This window comes from Ranitomeya variabilis, chromosome 2 (genome assembly GCF_051348905.1).
Source record: "Ranitomeya variabilis isolate aRanVar5 chromosome 2, aRanVar5.hap1, whole genome shotgun sequence".
In the NCBI taxonomy this organism is placed as follows: Eukaryota; Metazoa; Chordata; class Amphibia; order Anura; family Dendrobatidae; genus Ranitomeya; species Ranitomeya variabilis.
In genome coordinates, this window is record NC_135233.1 from 377,454,637 (window position 1) to 377,479,581 (window position 24,945).

General features: G+C 47.0%; 1 protein-coding gene across 1 annotated transcript in view; it reads right to left on the reverse strand.

The window, feature by feature from the left end:
• LOC143806107 (complement factor B-like) overlaps nt 1-24,945 on the reverse strand; it is a 144,615-nt gene that overhangs the window by 90,266 nt on the left and 29,404 nt on the right. Inside the window, exons 2-3 of the mRNA XM_077286064.1 lie at nt 12,012-12,209; nt 11,241-11,426 (exon numbers count right to left, since the gene is read on the reverse strand). Coding sequence (XP_077142179.1) covers nt 11,241-11,426; nt 12,012-12,209 — 384 coding nt within the window. The remainder of the gene's footprint in view (nt 1-11,240; nt 11,427-12,011; nt 12,210-24,945) is intronic.

The following is a 24,945-nucleotide window of genomic DNA, read 5'->3' on the forward strand; positions in this document are numbered from 1 at the left end:
CACGAGAGAGAAAGCCCAATCTTGAGGGTCGCCACGTAACAAGGAGATAACAATTTTAACTTGCTGAGCGGAATCACCAGAGGAACGAGGTCTCAAAGATAGAAATAATTTACAATTATTCTTAAAATTCAGAAACCTAGATCTATCTCCAGAAATCAACTCAGGAATAGGTATTTTTGGTTCTGACATAGGACTATGAACAACAAAATCCTGAATGCTTTGCACCCTTGCAGCAAGATGATCCACACTAGAAGTCAGACTCTGAATATCCATGTCTGCAGCTGAACTCAAAACCACCCAGAGATTAAGGGGATGAGAGAAGCTGGACAGACTGCAGCAAAGGAAGAGAAAAAAAAAATTGTACTCAGGACTTCTCTTATCCCACTTCTGCGATGCATTAAACACTTTTCGGCCTGCTGTACTGTTATGATCCTTAGTGGCTGAGGATCACAAAACGGACTAGCTAAGTTAATGAACATAGAAACGAGCTCTAGGGAGGTGGTAACTGGACTGACCGCAAACCTGATCCTAACCAAACACACTAAAGGTAGCCGGTGAACGTGCCTAAATTCCTGGACGTCTCAACGCAGCCTGAGAAACTAGCTACCCCTAGAGGGAAAGTAAGACCTCACTTGCCTCAGAGAAATAACCCCAAAGATATAGGAAGCCACCAACAAATAATAACGGTGAGGTAAGGGGAAAATACAAACGTAGAAATGAAAACAGATTCAGCAAATGAGGCCCGCTAATACTAGATAGCAGAAGACAGATAGGGAACTGTGCGGTCAGTAGAAAACCCTATGCAAAATATCCACGCTGAGAATACAAGAACCCCCACACCAACTAACGGTGTGAGGGGAGAAACTCAGCCCCCTAGAGCTACCAGCAAGCAAGGAAATCAAATATTAGCAAGCTGGACAAGGAACAAAAAAATGAACAAACAGAAACTTAGCTTCTCTTGAAGAGACTGATAACGAAGGAATGCAGGAGAGCTCAAAATAGCACTGAATACATTGACAGCAGGCAACAACTGAAAGTCCAGGTGAGCTAAATAGGAAACCAACTACCAGATAATGAGACAGCTGATCCCAGCCACAAACCTGCAGAAAGACACAAAGAGCCACCAGAGGGAGCCCAAAGATAGCACTCACACAGTACCACTTGTGACCACCAGAGGGAGCCCAAAAATAGAGTTCACAACACCTCCCCTGCTGTGCTTGCGGGATAGTCCCCACAACTGTTGTGTCTGTTTCTCGTGTTCCCTCACAACTCGATTATGATGTTCTTCTTCATCCCCCAGATGCTATGGCTAGGACGCACCCGTATGACGGGTAGGTTTGAAGTATTGCTTGGAGCCTAGTACTTCCTCGGTGTTACGGCCACCGGCTACGCGCCTCAGTAGGATGTTGCCTCGTCTTACAGCACGACTCCTACTGGTATTCTCCTTGTTGCGTTGATCTCGTTTCTCACTCAGCACAATAAACCTCGCTTCTTGTCCTTTCTTAGGGCACCGCCGCTATCTCGTGCAGGCGCGGTCCCATAACGTTCTCTCTGTTCGCTAGGCCTCTGTCAGGATCCCACCCCTGACAGGGACCCCCCTGAGTCTCTCCCCGCAACACCCCCTGCCACGGGATGTTGCCTGTTTGATCCCCAGTCAGCTTTCTGTCTAACTTCCTATCCAACCCCCAGTTTTACCAGACTGTGAGGAGTGGCCTAATACATAGAACCCTTAGCTCCCCCTGGAGGCCAGACTGTGAAGTGTATTGGTGTCTGTGATACCTGGTCAGGTGAACTCCTTCAGTGCCATCAGACGTACCACAGCCCCCCTTAGCGGTGGAGCATCAGTACTGCAACGACCAGGACTCTGGGGCGCTGCACTCCCCCCCCGGTTAAATCCAGTACTCCTGGACTGGGAAGAAAACAACAATACATGTCAGCAAAAAGACATACAATTTTTGAAATGCAATAACAAGTAAACTTTTAACAGAGCTTCCCTTTATGGGAGGTGAGGACGCTTGAACGTTACAAACATGGTTAAATACTTTAAATAACATACTATAAATAACTTTTTCTTTACCCAACCGGGTATTCTACTAAGTGCAAATTTTTAACAATAATTTAACATTGCCTTTAAGGACGTACACGCTGAATCCACTAAAGACCTTCTTATAAAACACTATAAGGCTAATCAACTTTTCTTCATTTTCCATCTTTACATCTGCAGGACCGCCTGTCTACTCGCCCAGGCCTACTGCCTCTCGTTCTGTTACAGGACCGCCCCTTTCTGCCCGGGCCTACTGCCTTTCTGCTGCTATACACAGTATAGAACTTATCTTCCATCTCACAATTTAGGATCGCGGAGCCATCTCTGTATGGCTCCTAGGAGGACTACTATCTCATGCAGGACCGCCTGTCTATCTGCCCAGGCCTACTGCCTTTCTTCTCTCATTTACTAAACCAATCAACCATCTCTTATGGTTCTCTGGAGGACTCACTATCTAACCCCTACGGGTTCATTTCTTGTCCTCAGTTTCTAACAACATTACCAAACATTTCTTACAATTAACTAGCTTACTACATATAACTTTTACATATCAGCATTATTACTTCTTCTTTTAAAGCATCATCATTCTCTAAGTGCTATCGATGAACGTCCCCTTTAAGAAGGGACCAAGTCTCTATGAGGTAGTGCTAAGGTATAAACGTAGGCACTACTAGGAAGAGGTGGTGCTCAAGTAGGGACCCAAGCCGTAATGTATATAACAGTAGACTCGGCACACACCAAAGCGTAAATGTTGTGAAGAGGGGGGGTTTATTAGGTAAAGTACATACAGTACTGTATGTACTTTACCTAATAAACCCCCCCTCTTCACAACATTTACGCTTTGGTGTGTGCCGAGTCTACTGTTATATCTATGAGGTAGTGCAACTTCTCAAGCTGCAAGTCTGTATGCAGTAAGGACTCCGGTGCTGTTTCCAGGAACAGTTTCTTTGCAAAGAGTCCTTTCTTTTGTAAAACCAGTAGAGAGCACCTTTAACCCCTTAACGACTGCCGATACGCCTTTTAACGGCGGCCGCTAAGGGTACTTAAACCACAGCGCCGTTAATTAACGGCGCTGTGGAAAAAGTGAATAGCGCCCCCCAGAGTCGGATTTTCTCTGGGGTCTCGGTTGCCGAGGGTAGCCGAGACCCCAGAGAACATGATTCGGGGGTTTTTTACCGACCCCCGAGTTGCGATCGCCGGTAATTAACCGTTTACCGGCGGTCGCAACAAAAAAAAACAAACCGCGATTTGCCTTTTAATTTCTCTGTCCTCCGATGTGATCGCACATCGGAGGACAGAGAAATAGGGTCCCCGATGGCCTCCAATAGCCCCCCAATACTCACCTATCTCCCCCGGTGCTCCTCGTGGCTCCCGATGGGCGCCGCCATCTTTTTTCCGGGAAAAAATGGCGGGCGCACGTGCAGTGCGCCCGCCGCCCGGCACCCGGAAGATCTTTGGGGTCTCGGCTGCCGGGGGTAGCCGAGACCCCAAAGAACATGATCGGGGTCGGTTTGCACCGACCCCTGTTTTGCGATTGCCGGTAATTAACAGTTTACCGGCGACCGCAAAAAAAAAAAAAGCGATCTGTAATTCTCTGTCCTCTGATGTGATCGCACATCAGAGGACAGAGAAATTGGTGGGATTCGGGGACCCTAACATACTCACCCGGTGTCCCTGGGTCCTCTTCTGTCTTCTCCTGCCGGCCGGCTTTTTACTCATGGCGGGCGCATGCGCAGTGCGCCCGCCATCTGCTGCCATCTGCCGGACGGCCGGAGAAACGAGTTGGGGCTAAAATTAGGGTTAGGGTTAGGGTTAGGGTTGGGGCTAAATTTAGGGTTAGGGTTAGGGTTGGGGCTAAATTTAGGGTTAGGGTTAGGGCTAGGGTTAGGGTTAGGGTTGGGGCTAAATTTAGGGTTAGGGCTAGGGTTAGGGTTAGGCTACTTTCACACTAGCGTTTTTTTGGCTTCCGTCGCAATGCGTCGTTGGAGAAAAAACGCATCCTGCAAAAGTGCTTGCAGGATGCGTTTTTTCTCCATTGGCTTGCATTAGCGACGCATTGCGACGGATTTCCACACGTCGCATCCGTCGTGCGACGGATGCGTCGTGCTTTGGCGGACCGTCGGCACAAAAAAAGCTACATGTAACTTTTTTGTGCGACGTGTCTGCCATTTCCGACCGCGCATGCGCGGCCGGAACTCTGCCCCCGCCTCCCCGCACCTCACAATGGGGCAGCGGATGCGTTGAAAAAACAGCATCCGCTGCACCCGTTGTGCGGCGCTTACAACGCTAGCATCGGTACGTCGGCCCGACACACTGCGATGGGCCGAGTACGACGCTAGTGTGAAAGTAGCCTTAGGCTTCTTTCACACTTGCGTCGGTACGGGGCGGTCGCAATGCGTCGGCCCGACGTACCGACGCACGTTGTGAAAATTGTGCACAACGTGGGCAGCGGATGCAGTTTTTCAACGCATCCGCTGCCCAGTCTATGTCCTGGGGAGGAGGGGGCAGAGTTACGGCCACGCATGCGCGGAAATGGCGGACGCGACATACAAAAAAAAGGTTACATTGAACTTTTTTTGTGACGATGGGGGCTAAAGTTATGGTTAGGGTTGGGGCTAAAGTTAGGGTTAGGGTTGGGGCTAAAGTTAGGGTTAGAGTTGGGATTAGGGTTAGGGTTTGGATTAGGGTTGGGATTAGGGTTACGTTTGGGATTAGGGTTGGGATTAGGGTTACGTTTGGGATTAGGGTTTGGATTAGGGTTAGGGTTGGGATTAGGGTTAGGGGTGTGTTGGATTTAGGGTTTTGATTAGGGTTATGGTTAGGGTTGAGATTAGGGCTGTTTTGGGGTTAGGGTTGTGATTATCGTTAGGGTTGTGATTAGGATTATGGATTGGGTTGAGATTAGGGTTAGGGGTGTGTTGGAGTTAGGGTTGGAGTTATAATTTGGGGGTTTCCACTGTTTAGGTACATCAGGGGGTCTCCAAACACGACAGCCAATTTTGCGCTAAAAAAGTCAAATGGTGCTCCCTCCCTTCTGAGCTCTGCCGTGCGCCCAAACAGTGGTTTACCCCCACATATGGGGCATCAGCGTACTCGGGATAAATTGGACAACAACTTTTGGGTCCAATTTCTCCTGTTACCCTTGTGAAAATAAAAACTTGGAGGCTAAAAATCTTTTTTGTGGAAAAAAAAATATTTTCTATTTTCACTACTCTGCATTATAAACTTCTGTGAAGCACTTGGGCATTCAAAGTTCTCACCACATATCTAGATAAGTTCCTTGGGGGGTCTATTTTCCAAAATGGGGTCACTTGTTGGGGGTTTCTACTGTTTAGGTACTTTAGGGGTCTGCAAACTCAACATAACGCCCGCAGACAATTCTATCAAAGTCTGCATTCCAAAATGGCACTCCTTCCCTTCCGAGCTCTGCCGTGCGCCCAAACAGTGGTTTACCCCCACATATAGGGTACCAGCATACTCAGGACAAATTGGACAACAACTTTTGGGGTCCAATTTCTCTTGTTACCCTTGTGAAAATAAAAACTTGGGGGCTAAAAAATCTTTATTGTTAAAAAATATATATTTTTTATTTTCACGACTCTGCATTATAAACTTCTGTGATGCACTTGGGCATTCAAAGTTCTCACTACACATCTAGATAAGTTCCATGGGGGGTCTAGTTTCCAAAATGGGGTCACTTTTGGGGGGTTTCTACTGTTTAGGCACATCAGGGGCTCTCCAAACGCGACATGGCGTCCGATCTCAATTCAAGTCAATTTTGCATTGAAAAGTCAAATGGCGCTCCTTTGCTTCCGAGCTCAGCCATGCGCCCAAACAGTGGTTTACCCCCACATATGGGGTGTCGGCGTACTCAAGACAAATTGTACAACAACTTGTGGGGTCCATTTTCTCCTGTTACCCTTGGTAAAATAAAAATTTGGAGGCAAAAAGATCATTTTTGTAGAAAAAATGTGATTTTTTTATTTTCACGGCTCAACGTTATAAACTTCTGTGAAGCACCTGGGGGTTTAAAGTGCTCACCACACATCTAGATAAGTTCCTTAAGGGGTCTAGTTTCCAAAATGGTGTCATATGTGGGGGGTCTCCACTGTTTAGGCACATCAGCGGCTCTCCAAACGTGACATGGCGTCCGATCTCAATTCCAGCCAATTCTACATTGAAAAAGTAAAACGACACTCCTTCTCTTCCAAGCTCTGCGGTGCGCCCAAACAGTGGTTTACCCCCACATATGGGGTATCGACGTACTCAGGAGAAATTGCACAACAACTTTTGTGGTCTAATTTCTCCTGTTACCCTTGTGAAAATAAGAATTTGTGGGCGAAAAAATCATTTTTGTGAAAACAAATGCGATTTTTTATTTTCACGGCTCTACGTTATAAACTTCTGTGAAGCACTTGGGGGTTCAAAGTGCTCACCACACATCTAGATAAGTTCCTTAAGGGGTCTAGTTTCCAAAATGGTGTCACTTGTGGGGGGTTTCCACTGTTTAGGCACATTAGGGGCTCTCCAAACGCGACATGGCGTTCGATCTCAATTCCAGCCAATTCTGCATTGAAACAGTCAAACGGTGCTCCTTCACTTCCAAGCTCTGCGGTGCGCCCAAACAGTGGTTTACCTCCACATATGGGGTATCGGCGTACTCAGGAAAAATTGCACAACAAAATTTGTGGTTAAATTTCTGTTTTTACACTTTTGAAAATAAAAAAAAATGGTTCTGAAGTAAAATGTTTGCAAAAAAAAGTTAAATGTTCATTTTTTTCTTCCACATTGTTTTAGTTCCTGTGAAGTACGTAAAGGATTAATAAACTTCTTGAATGTGGTTTTGAGCAGCTTGAGGGGTGCAGTTTTTAGAATGGTGTCACACTTGGTTATTTTCTATCATATAGACCCCTCAAAATCACTTCAAAGGTGATGTGGTCCCTAAAAAAAACATGGTGTTGTAAAAATGAGAAATTGCTGGTCAAATTTAACCCTTATAACTCCCTAACAAAAAAAAAAATTGTTTCCAAATTTGTGCTGATGTAAAGTAGACATGTGAGAAATGTTATTTATTAACTATTTTTTGTGACATATCTCTCTGATTTAAGGGCATAAAAATACAAAGTTTGAAAATTGCAAAATTTTAAAAATTTTCGCCATATTTCCATTTTTTTCATTAATAATCGCAAGTAATATCGAAGAAATGTTACCACTAACTTGAAGTACAACATGTCACGAAAAAACAATCTCAGAATCAGCGGGATCCGATAAAGCGTTCCAGAGTTATAACCTCTTAAAGTGACACTGGTCAGAATTGTAAAAATTGGCTCGGTCATTAAGTACCAAATTGGCTCTGTCACTAAGGGTTAAGAAGGTGCAAACTATTTACAAGAAGTTTGTAATCATGCATTGTTCATGATTCAGCAGTGCTTTTCCAAATTGGGGGTTAAAAGGAGCAGAAAGGGAAAACAAAAACAAAAATAAAAAAAAAACAATAGGGATCCCGGGTAAACAAAGGGATCCCTTTAAGAATAACCCTTGTCGGGTTTAAAGCAGCAAAAAGCAAGGAAACAAACAGTTAACTATTTACATATCCATGGCATCGAGGTTTACTCTCGCTCTGGCGGCCGTAGCTCTGCATAGACCTCGCTCGACAAGGTGATCGACGAGATCGGGGCCTTTAAGAAGTGCTCCATACCCTTGGCCCGATCCCAGGGTGTAAGGCGCCGGAGTCCATAGGTCCCAGGGAGAGGGGGTACCGCGACGGGGCCTATCCGCAAGTCCTCTGCTGGCGAGGCAGGGTCGTTCTTCATACCTGCTTCAGATGCCGTCCCTCCGGTGCCGATCTGCTCCGTCTCCGCTGGGGTCTGGAACGCTAGTTGCAGGGCCTTGCGCTGCGGCGTTGTCATCTCAGTTTGCAGCACCTCGCTTTCCGGCAGGGCCTTGCTTTCTGGCTTCAGAGCACTGGAACTTCTTTCTTGCTCCGGACCAGACGAGGCTGCCGACAGGCATCTGGCGAGGCTCCCGATGAAGATCTTCTTCCACCCGGCCTCAGTGCTCAGCTGCGTCTGCAGGAGTTGGTGGATCAGCTCGTCCGCTCCGGTCTGCAGGAGGTCAGCGTCAACTGTGGAGGTCTGGCTGCGGTGCCTCTCCGGGTAGCTGGGGGAGTCCTCTGCTCCTACCCCACGCTCCGGCTCCGGGTGGCTGGCCATGGCGTCCTCCATGTGGCTCGCTCCTTCCTGGTCCTTTTCCCGCTCTCTCCTTCGTGGGCGGTTCTGTTTTCTTTGTCTCTGCCCACCATTGAGGATCAGGAGGCGGATCTCGGCTGCTGACGGACACGTCCTCAATGGGCCGAGATATTTAGACTGGGCGGCCATTGTCTTTCGCGCTCTTCAGCTTGTTTATGCCCACTTCCACGCCCTTCTTCTTCTCCTGCGCTCCTCTTAGCGCTGTAATGGCGGCGGTTTTGGCGGGAACTTCTGGCGGCAAGTGGCAATCCACAGTCTTTGCAATAAGTCACAGTCCAAGCACAATAAATCACAGTTCCAAGGCACACATGACCCGATTCTTCAAGCTTAAGTGGGATCCTGTTCGTGACGCCAAGTTGTAGCGCCCACACTGCCGCAGGGCCGAGGGGTTCCCGGTACCGGGCCTCTGAGTCTCTGTTCTGGGATTGTCACGGTGGCTAGACCCGGTCCGTGACCCTGCTGAGGGGCGTACAATGAAGGTGGAGGTATGGTGATGATGTTATGGTGTGGTGAAGTGCCGGTTGCAGTAAATAACGAGGACACCAGGGTGCAGTCTCTTTACCTCTTTACTGAAGGCTTCAGGATCCTCAATCCGGAATACGGTTAACCGGGCTGCGTAAGTCCGGCCGGTCCGATGGCACCTCCAGAGTTCCCTTTGCAGGTGGAAATCTGTGCCTACCTTCTAGCGCTTGTGTGTTGCGGTCCTCCCCTGCTGTGCTTACGGGATAGTCCCCACAACTGTTGTGTCTGTTTCTCGTGTTCCCTCACAACTCGATTATGATGTTCTTCTTCGTCCCCCAGATGCTATGGCTAGGACGCACCCGTATGACGGGTAGGCTCAGAGCTCTTCCTGGACCCTAGTGTCGCCCTTCTCCAAATGTTGCCCCCTATGTCTTCTTAGGTGATTTAGGTGAGACAGCCCGCCTATAACTGACTGTCCTGCCGTAGGTTTGAAGTATTGCTTGGAGCCTAGTACTTCCTCGGCGTTCCGGCCACCGGCTACGCGCCTCAGTAGGATGTTGCCTCGTCTTACAGCACGACTCCTACTGGTATTCTCCTTGTTGCGTTGATCTCGTTTCTCACTCAGCACAATAAACCTCGCTTCTTGTCCTTTCTTAGGGCACCGCCGCTATCTCGTGCAGGCGCGGTCCCGTAACGTTCTCTCTGTTCGCTAGGCCTCTGTCAGGATCCCACCCCTGACAGGGACCCCCCTGAGTCTCTCCCCGCAACACCCCCTGCCACGGGATGTTGCCTGTTTGATCCCCAGTCAGCTTTCTGTCTAAAGGTACCGTCACATTAAGCGACGCTGCAGCGATAGCGACAGCGATGCCGATCGCTGCAGCGTCGCTGTTTGGTCGCTGGAGAGCTGTCACACAGACCGCTCTCCAGCGACCAACGATGCCGAGGTCCCCGGGTAACCAGGGTAAGCATCGGGTTGCTAAGCGCAGGGCCGCGCTTAGTAACCCGATGTTTACCCTGGTTACCAGCGTAAAAGTAAAAAAAACAAACAGCACATACTCACCAGCGCGTCCCCCAGCCTCTGCTTCCTGACACTGACTGAGCTCCGGCCCTAACAGCACAGCGGTGACGTCACCGCTGTGCTTTCACTTTCACTTTAGGGCCGGGCTCAGTCAGTGTCAGGAAGCAGACGCTGGGGGACCCGCAGGTGAGCATGTACTGTTTGTTTTTTTTACTTTTACGCTGGTAACCAGGGTAAACATCGGGTTACTAAGCGCGGCCCTGCGCTTAGTAACCCGATGTTTACCCTGGTTACCAGTGTAAAATATCGCTGGTATCCTTGCTTTTGCTGTCAAACACGGCGATACACGGCGACCTAGCGACCAAATAAAGTGCAGACCTTCTAGCAGCGACCAGCAATTTCACAGCGGGATCCAGATCGCTGCTGCGTGTCAAATACAGCGATATCGCTATCCAGGTCGCTGCAACGTCACGGATCGCTGGCGATATCGCCTAGTGTGACGGTACCTTAACTTCCTATCCAACCCCCAGTTTTACCAGACTGTGAGGAGTGGCCTAATACATAGAACCCTTAGCTCCCCCTGGAGGCCAGACTGTGAAGTGTATTGGTGTCTGTGATACCTGGTCAGGTGAACTCCTTCAGTGCCATCAGACGTACCACAGCCCCCCTTAGCGGCGGAGCATCAGTACTGCAACGACCAGGACTCTGGGGCGCTGCAATTCCACAAATGTACAGCAGATGCCGGACCACCAATGGGACCTACATCTATCTCAAAAATGGGGCCCCGACGCGCGTTGCTGACAGTTAAGAGGTGGTTGATGGGATCTATTCTGAGTTGTGCCATGTAAATCTATGGCTATAGAATAAAGTTAATTTGATACACCAAATAGTATCAATAAAAACCTCAACAACATTAAAAAAAACCGTATTTTTTGTGGGAGGATTTGCATCTGAGTTACAGTATATATCACAATTTTAAAATTCTATATAATGTCCACTAATTAGTGCCAATTCTCTAATTGGGTTTCTGGTTTCCAGCGACCCATAGGGGGTTGTTGACAAGCTAACCTTTTGAAATTTTTATAGCTAGCAACCCAATATTAATTTTTACATATAAGTTTATTTTTTACATTTTTTTTTTTTACCAATTTGCTCTTTTTCTATAGACTTGTCTATAGCCATTGCCACCACTAGGGGGAGCCCACTGCCTGCACATTCTCACAGCTCTCAGAGTGATCGATACTTGCTGTATACATCTATGTGCATTTTGTTCCCCCTAGTGGTGGCTGCAAGCAGCCAGAATTTTATTATTGGAGTTAATGGGAAGTATAAAGATATACAATAATATTACTACAGAGAATAAATATAACAGTAGTAGAATTGGCGCCGTCTCGGTGGGTCAGAATATAAGCAATGTAGGTCCAGTGTTATTTTTATTTATTGTATGTTTTACATTTTATTTTTGTACCTTGATTGTCACATTTTGCATTTTCTCCGCTCCATTTTCCATTTGCCTGACAGGTGCTGTTTCCATGTCCAAAAATTTGATATCCTCCCCAGCACTCGAAGCGCAGGACGTCTCCCACCAAGTATTTCACTTTCCATGGATAAAAATCTCCATTTTCAAAGATGAGTGGTCTGGGGCACTGCACGTCTGTAAGGGTAACAGCAGAAAATAGCACATACAAGTAATATACTGTATATGGGTACCAGTGGATCATTCTTTAGTGCAAAAGAGAATTTTTCCAACTGAGTTTCATTCACGTTTTTGTCTTCTCCATCCTCTATGCATCACTGTACATAGCTGGCTGCAGAATGCGTTACCAGTGAATGAGTCGATTAGTTCATCTTGTCGGCAGGGCCTGTAACTCTTATCGCTCTTTTGGTGAACTACATGAGCTGATTTATGACCAAATCAATGTTCAGCTCAATTAACTTTGCCATCAGAACCAGCTCACTGACAGATTTGCTGTAGACTCATACTGCAGCCTGCTATGTACAGTGGTACATAGAGGCTGTAGATGCTAAATGATGCATAAAATGTAAATAAAGCCCTGTTGTGAACATGATTTTTAGCCAAACATGCCTGCTTTTTTTTTTTTTTTTATAAAAAATAAATTAACGTGCAGATTTAATGCAAATCCAAGCAGAAATCCATGGGTGCAGTCTCGGATTGCTGGTGCTGAATTCCGCATCCAGTTTCCTTGTTAGTTTTCGGCAGACGCCTATACTCAGTTACCTCTACATTGTGCCTTCACATTCTCATCCGACCACCGACCAGTGTAGAGGCAATCCCGTGATCGGGACGGGTGCGGATACATTCCTCCAGGACAGCTGTACTCCACCGTACTGCCAACATTCGCCCCATCGGTCAGATCATATTTACCTCCAGCAATGGCTATTTTACCAAGATCACATGAAGAGGCCGCAATAGACACTAAAAGCAAAATGTGACAGTGTGAATGCAGAAAAAGTGTTCAGAGAGCAGCAGATACAACCTGGGAGAGAACAGTATAAGCAGATTATAGGGAAGCCATGTTTTGCACAATTTACATGACAACACCTGTTGCAGTCTCACAGCCAGTATTATACTTCAGAGCTGCATTCACCATTCTACACTCACGTGTCTCAATGTCTCTGTAGAACTTGATGTGTCCATAGAAGTGTTGTCTTTACACAGTCACTGCACAGAAACAAAACAACTGTTGTAGGCGAGGGTCACACGAGTACACAGCTTCTCTTCCGAGAAAATTGGGTCCATTAAGCAAATCACACTCTGATTGTCATGGTTAGGATGTGGTTAATGTACTGTTCTCTCAGGGTTAATGTTGCTGGCCTCCCTTTTCGATCTGAAGGGGTATTTATACTCACTCCAGACTAGGATTTCCGTCATTCTAGTCTGTGTGAATGACCCCTGGAGTGTCTGCTCGGTTTGCAATTGTGTTCCTTGCTCTCCGTGCCTTACTCTGCTTGTTCGTTCTTTTGGATTTTTTTTTCTCTAGAAAGATAGCCTTGCCAACGCAGTAGCAGATATAGGATCACCATTTCAGGCTGAAATTTTTTTCATGAATCAATGTATACCTTAAAAAAATAATAATTAACTGCACATTTTAGATGCGATCATGCTGCAGCGCAGGCGCCGGCCTGCAGAAGGGTTTATATATATATATATATATATATATATATATAATATTCATTATGTAAACTAGGGGGCGGTCAGTGAGGGATCAGTGAACTGTCAGCAGTCTGTATTATGAATACCTAATCAGCGCACCACATGAAGCCCCCCCCCCCCCCCCACAGGCTGCCCCGGAGCACGGGCATATCATTAACTGAAAACTGAAAATAAAGATTACACAGCAACCACATGACGGATTTTATCACCAGGTATCATTGTAATCAGTATAACGGTGCCGACCTGACACTGTGTGTAGGTTACTGTGCACAATCCTGCTGACAGGGGCACTTTAAAGACTGTAAGTGCAGCATAAGTGGAGTAAGTGAAGTGGTGCATATGTCATAACTCAGGATCAGTAATGTAATGTATGTACACAGTGACTGCGCCAGCAGAATAGTGAGTGCAGCTCTGGAGTATAATACAGGATGTATCTCAGGATCAGTAATGTAATGTATGTATACAGTGACTGCACCAACAGAATAGTGAGTGCAGCTCTGGAGTATAATATAGGGTGTAACTCAGGATCAGTACAGGATCAGTAATGTTATGTGTGTACACAGTGACTGCACCAGCAGAATAGTGAGTGCGGCTCTGGATTATAATACAGGGTGTAACTCAGGATCAGTAATGTAATGTATGTACACAGTGACTGCACAAGCAGAATAGTGAGTGCAGCTCTGGAGTATAATACAGGATGTAACTCAGGATCAGTACAGGATCAGATAGTAATAAACAGTTGTGCTCAAAAGTTTACATACCCCGGCAGAATTTTTGCTTTCTTGGCCTTTTTTCAGAGAATATGAATGATAACACCAAAACTTTTTCTCCACTCATGGTTAGTGGTTGGGTGAAGCCATTTATTGTCAAACTACTGTGTTTTCTCTTTTTAAATCATAATGACAACTCAAAACATCCAAATGACCCTGATGAAAAGTTTGCATACCCCATTTAATAAGGTGTATTGCCCCCTCTAACATCAATGACAGCTTGAAGTCTTTTGTGGTAGTTGTGGATGAGGTTCTTTACTTTCTCAGATGGTAAAGCTGCCCACTCTTCTTGGCAAAAAGCCTCCAGTGTCTTTAAATTCCTGGGCTGTCTAGCATGAACTGCGTGCTTGAGATCTCCCCAAAGTGGCTCAATGATATTGAGGTCAGGAGACTGAGATGGCCACTCCAGAACCTTCACTTTGTTCTGCTGTAACCAATGACAGGTTGACTTGGCCTTGTGTTTTGGATCGTTGTCATGCTGGAATGTCCAAGTATTTCCTATGCGCAGCTTCTGGTGTGATGAGTGCAAATTTGCCTCCAGTATTTGCTGATAACGTGCTGCATTCATCTTTCCTTTAACCAATTTTCCTGTACCTTTGTAGCTCACACATCCCCAAAACATCAGCGATCCACATCTGTGCTTTACAGTAGGAATGGTGTTCCTTTCATCATAGGCCTTGTTGACCTCTCTCCAAATGTAACGTTTATGGTTGTGGCCAAAAAACTCAATTCAGTCTCATCACTCCAAATTACATTGTTCCGATAGTTTTGAGGCTTGTCTCTGTGCTGTTTTGGGTATTGTAGGTGAGATACTTTGTGGCATTTGTGCAGTAATGGCTATCTTCTGGCGACTCGACCATGCAGCCTTTTTTTCTTGAAGTGCCTCCTTATTGTGCATCTTGAAACAGCCACACCGTTAGTTTTCAGAGAGTCCTGAATTTCAGCTGATGTTATTTGTGGGTTTTTCCTGAACAATTTTCCTGGCAGTTGTGGATGACATTTTTGTTGGTCTACCTGGCCGTGGTTTTATTTTTACAGAGCCCCTGATTTTACATTTGTTAATTACAGTTTGAACGCTGCTGACTGGCATTATCAATTTCTTGGATATCTTTTGTATCCCTTTCCTGTTTTATACAGTTCAACTACCTTTTCCCAAAGATCCGTTGACAATTCTTTTGTTTTCCCCATGACTCACAATCCAGAAACATCAGTGGCTGGATGAAAAATGCAAGTCTGTCTGGATCCCAGGAACTCACTCAGCTTTTATGCACACACACTGATTACAGGGTATGTGAACTTTTGATCAGGGACATTTGGATATTTTGGGTTGTCATTATGATGTAAAAAGAGAAAACACAGTAGTTTGACAATAATTGGCTTCACCCAACCACTAACCATGGGTGGATAAAAAGCTTTGGTGTTATAATTCATATTCTTTGGAAAAAGGCCAAGAAAGCAAAAATTCTGCCCGGGTACGAAAACTTTTGAGAGCAACTGTATGTACACAGTGACTGTACCAGCAGCATAGTGAGTGCAGCTCTGGAGTATAATACAGTATGTAACTCAGGATTAGAGATGAGCGGTGTTCGAGTTGAACTGTTCGCCAATTTCAAATTCGAGCTGTTTTGGGCGATGTTCGAGTCGTTCGTCGAACTCGAACAATTTGCTTAAAATTCGGCTGTTCAAGTTTCTGTTCGATAACTGTTCGTTCACCAAAAGCCTAACTTGATTTGCACATTAAAACTGTTTATCATTGTTAATAGACTGTTTCAGTGTATAGTGGGCGGGGGGTGGGGCAGGGGATAGATCTGTGGTGAAATGATCTCCATTTTTTTTTTTCTTTCCCGAATTTACAGGGGGGCGGTGCAGTCTCTCAGCCTATCAGCAGTGCACACACACACAGTTGTGTGCATGTGATGCAGACAAGCAAGGGCATGTGTCATTGGCTGTGTATGTCACATGTCCTTACCCTATAAGAACCAGCCATTTATCCCCGTCGCCACCATTTCCTCACTGCTGCAGCTTAGTGTTAGACGGCACCGCTGCTGCTGTGGGCCCTATACAGTCAAAGAGTCTTTTTTTGCGAGCAAATTTTCTGAGAGGTAGGTTTAGGGAGTCAGGACTAGTTGTAATATCAGCCCTTTTCAGGGTTACAGCAGTTCATAGCACTTTTTGCCAGGCAGGTCTGTGCCAGTGCTGTGCAAGTGTTTGTCACAGCATTTGGTGTAATCTAGCTCAGCCAATTCTTTTGGGCTAGTAGCATTGTCTGGTTGTCATCTGAGTAGCCCGCCTGTGAAGCTAGCTACACCGCCTGTGTATCTAAATTTTTACTGCATCTAACCCAGGAAATTGTTTTGGGCCTAGTAGCATTGTCTGCACGTCAGCGGAGTAGCCCGCCTGTGAAGCTAGCTACACCGCCTGTGTATCTAAATTTTTACTGCATCTAACCCAGTAAATCCTTTTGGGCCTAGTACCACAGTTTGGCCACTCAGCTCTGCTCGGTTTTCATCCATCGTTTTTTGTGCCAACAACTACAGATACAGAGTTGCCAATTAGTTAAGCACCAAAATGAGTGGCTGCTGGTGGAAAGGGGAATAGGCGTGTTGGAAAGTGAAAAAAAGGTTGTGTCCGTGGGGTAGGTGCAGAGGCATAGCTAGGGTTTTGGTTCAGGAGGGGCGAAGCTTCTGAGTGGGCCCCTAACCAGGTAACCTTGATTACAATTCGGTGACGCACCCTAATAGTGGAGGAGAACCAACATAGATATTACTGTAGCGCCCCCACCGCCGCAGGGCCGAGGGGTACCCGGTACCGGGCCTCTTAGTCTCTGTTCTGGGGTTGTCACGGTGGCTAGACCCGGCCCGTGACCCTGCTGAGGGGCGTACAATGCAGGTAGAGGTATAGGAGGGTGTTATCGTGCAGGACGCAATCAATCACAAGGACACCGGGGTGCAGTCTCTTTACCTCTTTACTGAAGATCTCAAAGTCCTCAATACGGAATACGGTTAACCAGGCTGCGCAAGTCCGGCCGGTCCGATGGCACCTCCAGAGTTCCCTTTGCAGGTGGAAATCTGTGCCTTCCTGCTAGCGCTATGTGTTGTGGTCCTCCCCTGCTGTGCTTACGGGATAGTCCCCACAACTGTTGTGTCTGTTTCTCATGTTCCCTCACAACTCGGTCGGATGATGTTCTTCTCCCCCGTCCCTCCCTGATGTTCTGGTTAGGACACACCCGTATGACGGGTAGGCTCGGAGCTCTTCCGGGACCCTAGAGTCGCCCCTCTCCTAGTGTGCCCCCTATGTCTTCGTAGGTGATATAGTTGAGACAGCCCGCCTGTAACTGACTGTCCTGCCGTAGGTTTGAAGTATGGCCTGGAGTTCTATACTTCCTCGGCGTTCCGGCCACCGGCAAATTGCGCCTCAGTAGGATGTTGCCTCGGTCTGACAGCACGACTCCTACTGGTGTTTCTCCTTCTTGCTTTGATCTCGTTTCTCACTCAGCACAATAAATCTCGCTTCTTATCCTTTCTTGGGGCACCGCCGCTATACTGAGCAGGCACGGTCCCGTAACGTTCTCTCTCGTTGCCAGGCCTCTGTCAGGATCCCACCCCTGACAGGGACCCTACCGAATCTTCCCCCACAACACCCTCTGCCACAAGGTGTTGCCTGGTTCCACCAAGTCAGCTTTCTCTCTAACTTCCTGCCTGACCCCCAGTTTTACCAAAGTGTGAGGAGTGGCCTAATGAATAGCACCCTTAGCTCCCCCTGGAGGCCCGACTGTGAAATGTATTGGTGTATGTGATACCTGGTCAGATGAACTCCTTCAGTGCCATCAGACGTACCATAGCCCCCCTTAGCGGCGGAGCAACAGTACTGCAACGACCAGGACTCTGGGGCGCTGCACTCCCCCCCGGTTAAATCCAGTACTCCGGGACTGGGAAGAAAACAACAATACATATTAGCAAAAAGACATACAATTTTGAAAATGCAAGTACAAATCAACTTTTTTAACAGAGCTTCCCTTTATGGGAGGTGAGGACACTTGAACGTTACAAACATGGTTAAATATTATAAGCAACATGCTATAAATAACTTACTATGAATAACTTTTCTTACCCAACCGGGTATTCTACTAAGTGCAAAATTTTTGAACAATAATTTAACTTTGCCTTTAACCCCTTCCCGACCTTTGACGCCACGTAGGCGTCATGAAAGTCGGTGCCAATCCGACCCATGACGCCTATGTGGCGTCATGGAATGATCGCGTCCCTGCAGATCGGGTGAAAGGGTTAACTCCTATTTTACCCGATCTGCAGGGAGAGGGGGAGTTGTACTTCAGCCCAGGGGGGGTGGCTTTGCCCCCACGTGGCTACGATCGCTCTGATTGGCTGTTGAAAGTGCAACAGCCAATCAGAGCAATTTGCAATATTTCACCTATGAAAATGGTGAAATATTGCAATCCAGCCATGGCCGATGCTGCAATAGCATCTGCCATGGCTGGAAATCATGTTCTGCCCCCCCCCCACCGCCCCCGATCTCCTCCCCAGTCCTCCGTTCTGTCCGGTACCCCCCTCCGTCCCCCTGTCCGCTCCCCCGTGCTCCTGTCCGCTCCCCCGTGCTCCTGTCCGCTCCCCCGGTCCTCCGATCCCCCCCCCTGTGCTCCGATCCACCCCCCCACCACCCCCTCATACTTACCGAGCCTCCCGAAGTCGGTCTGTCTTCTCCCTGGGCGCCGCCATCTTCCAAAATGGCGGGAGCATGCGCAGTGCGCCCGCCGAATCTGCCGGCCGGCAAAGTACATTTTGATCGCTGTGGTAGGTTCTATCACAGCGATCAAAATAAAAAAATAATAAATAAACCCCCCTTTATCACCCCCATAGGTAGGGACAATAATAAAATAAAGAAAATATATATATATATTTTTTCCACTAGGGTTAGGGTTAGAACTACGGTTAGAACTAGAACTAGGGGTAGGGTTAGGGGTAGGGTTAGGGTTATGGCATGTGCACACAGTGCAGATTTGGCCGCGGATCCGCAGCGGATTGGCCGCTGCGAATCCGTAGCAGTTTTCCATCAGGTTTACAGTACCATGTACACCTATGGAAAACCAAATCCGCTGTGCCCATGGTGCGGAAAATTCCGTGCAGAAACGCTGCGTTGTATTTTCTGCAGCATGTCAATTCTTTGTGCGGATTCCGCAGCGTTTTACACCTGTTCCTCAATAGGTATCCGCAGGTGAAATCCGCACAAAAAAACACTGGAAATCCGCTGTAAATCAGCAGGTAAAACGCAGTGCCTTTTACCTGCAGATTTTTCAAAAATCGTGCGGAAAAATCTCACACGAATCCGCAACGTGGGCACATAGCCTTAGGGTTAGGGTTGGAATTAGAGTTAGGGTTGGAATTAGGGCTAGGGTTGGAAATAGGGTTAAGATTAGGCTTGTGGTTAGGGTTACGGATAGGGTTAGGGGTGTGTTGGGGTTACAGTTGTGGTTAGGGTTGGGATTAGGGTTAGGGTTGGGATTAGGGTTAGGATTAGGGTTGGAATTAGGGTTACGGGTGTGTTGGGGTTTGGGTTGTGGTTAGGGGTGTGTTGGGGTTAGGGTTGTGATTAGGGTTATGGCTACAGTTGGGATTAGGATTAGGGGTGTGTTGGGGTTAGTGTTGAAGTTGGAATTGAGGGGTTTCCACTGTTTAGGCACATCAGGGGTCTCCAAACGCAACATGGCGCCACCATTGATTCCAGCCAATCTTGCGTTCAAAAAGTCAAATGGTGCTCCCTCCCTTCTAAGCCCCAACGTGCGCCCAAACAGTGGTGTACCCCCACATTTGAGGTACCAGCGTACTCAGGACAAACTGGGCAACAACTGTTGGGGTCCAATTTCTCCTGTTACCCTTGCAAAAATAAAAAATTACTTGCTAAAACATAATTTTTGAGGAAAGAACAATTATTTTTTATTTTCACGGCTCTGCGTTATTAACTTCTGTGAAGCACATGGGGGTTGAAAGTGCTCACCACACATCTAGATAAGTTCCTTCAGGGGTCTAGTTTCCAAAATGGGGTCACTTGTGGGGTGTTTCTACTATTTAGGCACATCAGGGGCTCTGCAAATGCAACGTGATGCCCGCAGATCATTCCATCAAAGTCTGCATTTCAAATGTCACTACTTCCCTTCCGAGCCCTGACGTGCGCCCAAACAGTGGTTTACCCCCACATATGGGGTACCAGCACACTCACAACAAACTGGGCAACAAATATTGGGGCCCAATTTCTCCTGTTACCCTTGTGAAAATAAAAAATTGCTTGCTAAAACATCTTTTTTGAGGAAAGAAAAATGATTTTTTATTTTCACGGCTCTGCGTTGTAAACTTCTGTGAAGCACTTGGGGGTTGAACGTGCTCATCACACATCTAGATAAGTTCCATGGGGGGTCTAGTTTCCAAAATGGGGTCACTTGTGGGGTGTTTCTACTGTTTAGGCACATCAGGGGCTCTGCAAATGCAATGTGACGCCCGCAGACCATTCCATCAAAGTCTGCATTTTAAATGTCACTACTTCCCTTCCGAGCCCTGACGTGTGCCCAAACAGTGGTTTACCCCCACATATGGGGTATCAGCGTACTCACAACAAACTGGGCAACAAATATTGGGGTCCAATTTCTCCTGTTACTCTTGTGAAAATAAAAAATTGCTTGCTAAAACATATTTTTTGAGGAAAGAAAAATTATTTTTTATTTTCACGGCTCTGCGTTGTAAACTTCTGTGAAGCTCTTGGGGGTTGAACGTGCTCACCACACATCTAGATAAGTTCCTTGGGGGGTCTAGTTTCCAAAATGGGGTCACTTTTGGGGGGTTTCTACTGTTTAGGCATATCAGGGGCTCTGCAAACGTAGCATGATGCCCGCAGACCATTCCATCAAAGTCTGCATTCCAAAACGTCACTACTTCCCTTCCGAGCCCCGGCATGTGCCCAAACAGTGGTTTACCCCCACATATGGGGTATCAGCGTACTCAGGAGAAACTGGACAACAACTTTTGGGGTCAAATTTCTCCTGTTACCCTTGCAAAAATAAAAAATTATGGGCTAAAAAAATATTTTTGAGGAAAGGAAACACATTTATTATTTTCACGGCTCTGCGTTATAAACTTCTGTGAAGCAGTTGGGGGTTCAAAGTGCTCACCGCACATCTAGATAAGTTCCCTTGGGGGTCTAGTTTCCAAAATGGAGTCACTTGTGGGGAGTTCCTACTGTTTAGGCACATCAGGGGCTCTGCAAACGCAACCTGACGCCCGCAGAGCATTCCATCAAAGTCTGCATTTCAAAACGTCACTACTTCCCTTCCAAACCCCGACGTGTGCCAAAACAGTGGTTTACCCCCACATATGGGGTATCAGCATACTCAGGAGAAACTGGACAACAACTTTTGGGGTCCAATTTCTCCTGTTACCCTTGGGAAAATGAAAAATTGTGGGCTAAAAAATCATTTTTGAGAAAAGAAAAATTATTTTTTATTTTCATGGCTCTGCGTTATAAACTTCTGTGAAGCACTTGGGGGTTCAAAGTGCTCACCACACATCTAGATTAGTTCCTTGGGAGGTCTAGTTTCCAAAATGGGGTCACTTGTGCGGGAGCTCCAATGTTTAGGCACACAGGGGCTCTCCAAACGCGACATGGTGTCCGCTAATGATTGGAGCTAATTTTCCATTCAAAAAGCCAAATGGCGTGCCTTCCCTTCCGAGCCCTGCGGTGCGCCCAAACAGTGGTTTACCCCCACATATGGGGTATCATCGTACTCAGGACAAACTGGACAACAACATTTGGGGTCCAATTTCTCCTATTACCCTTGGGAAAATAAAAAATTCTGGGCTAAAAATCATTTTTGAGGAAAGAAAAATTATTTTTTATTTTGACGGCTCTGTGTTATAAACTTCTGTGAAGCACCTGGAGGTTATAAGTGCTCACTATGCATCTAGATAAGTTCCTTGGGGGGTCTAGTTTCCAAAATGGGGTCACTTGTAGGAGAGCTCCAATGTTTAGGCACACAGTAGCTCTCCAAACGCGACATGGTGTCCGCTAACGATTGGAGCTAATTTTCCATTCAAAAAGTCAAATGGCACGCCTCCTGTTGTGAATTTACCTTTTGGCTCCCTCTAGTGGCTACTAGTGATTTTACTCTGGGTATGTCTATCATCCCTTGTATGCTCACCTGGGTCGTTAGGTCAGGGGTGTTGCTATATAAGCTCCCTGGACCTTCAGTTCAATGCCTGGCAACGTTGATATCAGAGCTAATCTGTAGTGCTCTTGTCTACTGATCCTGGTTCCTGCGTGATTAAGCTAAGTCCGCTTTCTTGCTTTTTGCTATTTGTTTTTGTTTGCATTTTTGTCCAGCTTGTTCATTATCTGTATCCTTTCCTTGCTGGAAGCTCTAGGGAGGCTGGAGTTCTCCCCCCGGGCCGTTAGACGGTTCGGGGGTTCTTGAATCTCCAGTGTAGAATTTTGTTAGGGTTTTTGTTGACCATATAAGTTATCTTACTACATTCTGCTATTAGTAAGCGGGCCTCTCTTTGCTAAACCTAGTTCATCTCTGTGTTTGTCATTTCCTCTTACCTCACCGTTATTATTTGTGGGGGGCTTGTATCCTACTTTTGGGGTCTATTCTCTGGAGGCAAGAGAGGTCTTTGTTTTCCTCTTCTAGGGGTAGTTAGTCCTCCGGCTGGCGCGAGACATCTAGCGACCAACGTAGGCATGTTCCCCGGCTACTTCTAGTGTTGGCGTTAGGAGTAGATATATGGTCAACCCAGTTACCACTGCCCTATGAGCTGGATTTTTGTACTTCGCAGACTTGCTGATATCTCTGAGACCCTCGCCATTGGGGTCATAACAGTTTGCCAGGCCCGTATTAAATGTTAAATGCATTGCAGAAGCGGGATTATAAGAAAGAAAATTCTGAGTTTTTTTTTCTCTTTCTCATTTTTTTTTCTTTTCCCCTTTAACTCTGAGTGGCTTGTGTTTGCTGCAGACATGAATGTCCAGACCTTGATTACAAGTGTGGACCAGCTTGCTGCTCGTGTGCAGGGCATACAAGATTATGTTATCAGAAATCCTATGTCAGAACCTAAGATACCGATTCCTGAACCATTTTCCGGAGACCGATTTAAATTTAGAAATTTCAGGAATAATTGTAAATTGTTTTTGTCCCTGAGACCCTGTTCATCTGGAGACTCCGCTCAGCAAGTAAAAATTGTTATTTCTTTTTTACGGGGCGACCCTCAGGATTGGGCCTTCTCGCTGGCGCCAGGAGATCCGGCATTGGCTGACATTGATGCGTTTTTTCTGGCGCTCGGTTTGCTTTATGAGGAACCCAATCTTGAGATTCAGGCAGAAAAAGCCTTGCTGGCGATGTCTCAGGGCCAGGACGAGGCCGAAGTGTATTGCCAAAAATTTCGGAAATGGTCCGTGCTGACCCAGTGGAACGAGTGTGCATTGGCTGCAAATTTTAGAAATGGCCTTTCTGAAGCCATTAAGAATGTGATGGTGGGTTTTCCCATTCCCACAGGTCTGAATGATTCTATGGCCCTGGCTATTCAAATCGACCGGCGGTTGCGGGAGCGCAAAACCGCAAATCCTCTCATGGTGTTGTCTGAACAGGCACCTGATTTAATGCAATGTGATAGAATCCTGACTAGAAATGAGCGGAAAATTCATAGACGCCAGAATGGCTTGTGTTACTACTGTGGTGATTCTACACATGTTATCTCAGCATGCTCTAAACGTCTTACTAAGGTTGTTAGTCCGGTCGCCATTGGTAATTTGCAACCTAAATTTATTCTATCTGTAACTTTGATTTGCTCACTGTCATCGTATCCTGTCATGGCGTTTGTGGACTCAGGTGCTGCCCTGAGCCTTATGGATCTGTCATTTGCCAAGCGCTGCGGATTTGTGCTTGAGCCATTGGAAAATCCTATCCCTCTTAGGGGCATTGACTCTACGCCATTGGCAAAAAATAAACCGCAGTTTTGGACACAGGTTACCATGTGCATGACTCCCGAACATCGGGAGGTAATACGTTTTCTTGTTCTACATAAAATGCATGATTTGGTTGTTTTGGGTTTGCCATGGTTACAGACCCATAATCCAGTCTTGGACTGGAAGGCTATGTCAGTGTCAAGCTGGGGCTGCCATGGAATTCACGGAGATTCCCTGCCCTTGTCTATTGCATCTTCTACGCCTTCGGAAGTTCCGGCGTATTTGTCTGATTATCAGGATGTCTTCAGCGAGTCTAAGTCCAGTGCACTGCCTCCTCATAGGGAATGTGACTGTGCAATAGATTTGATTCCTGGCAGTAAGTTTCCTAAGGGGAGACTGTTTAATCTGTCGGTACCTGAACATACCGCGATGCGTTCATATATCAAGGAGTCTCTTGAGAAGGGGCATATCCAGTGGCGTAACTACAAAGTTATGGGCCCCGGTGCGAACTTCCAAATGGGCCCCCCCCCCCACCTCCGTGACGCCCCCCCACCCCCTTCCCCTAGATACGCCTCGGACTGTTGCAGGAATCTCCTGCACTGCAACATGGTGTTGGGTGCCAGCACAGCCCGCACAGTGGTATATCCAGCACAGCCCGCACAGTGGTATATCCAGCACAGCCCGCACAGTGGTATATCCAGCACAGCCCGCACAGTGGTATATCCAGCACAGCCCGCACAGTGGTATATCCAGCACAGCCCGCACAGTGGTATATACAGCACAGCCCGCACAGTGGTATGTACAGCACAGCCCGCACAGTGGTATATACAGCACAGCCCGCACAGTGGTATATACAGCACAGCCCGCACAGGGGTAAATACAGCACAGCCCGCACAGGGGTATATACAGCACAGCCCGCACAGGGGTATATACAGCACAGCCCGCACAGGGGTATATACAGCACAGCCCGCACAGGGGTATATACAGCACAGCCCGCACAGGGGTATATACAGCACAGCCCACACAGGGGTATATACAGCACAGCCCGCACAGGGGTATATACAGCACAGCCCGCACAGGGGTATATCCAGCACAGCCCGCACAGGGGTATATCCAGCACAGCCCGCACAGGGGTATATCCAGCACAGCCCGCACAGGGGTATATACAGCACAGCCCGCACAGGGGTATATACAGCAGAGCCCGCACAGGGGTATATACAGCACAGCCCGCACAGTGGTATATCCAGCACAGCCCGCACAGGGGTATA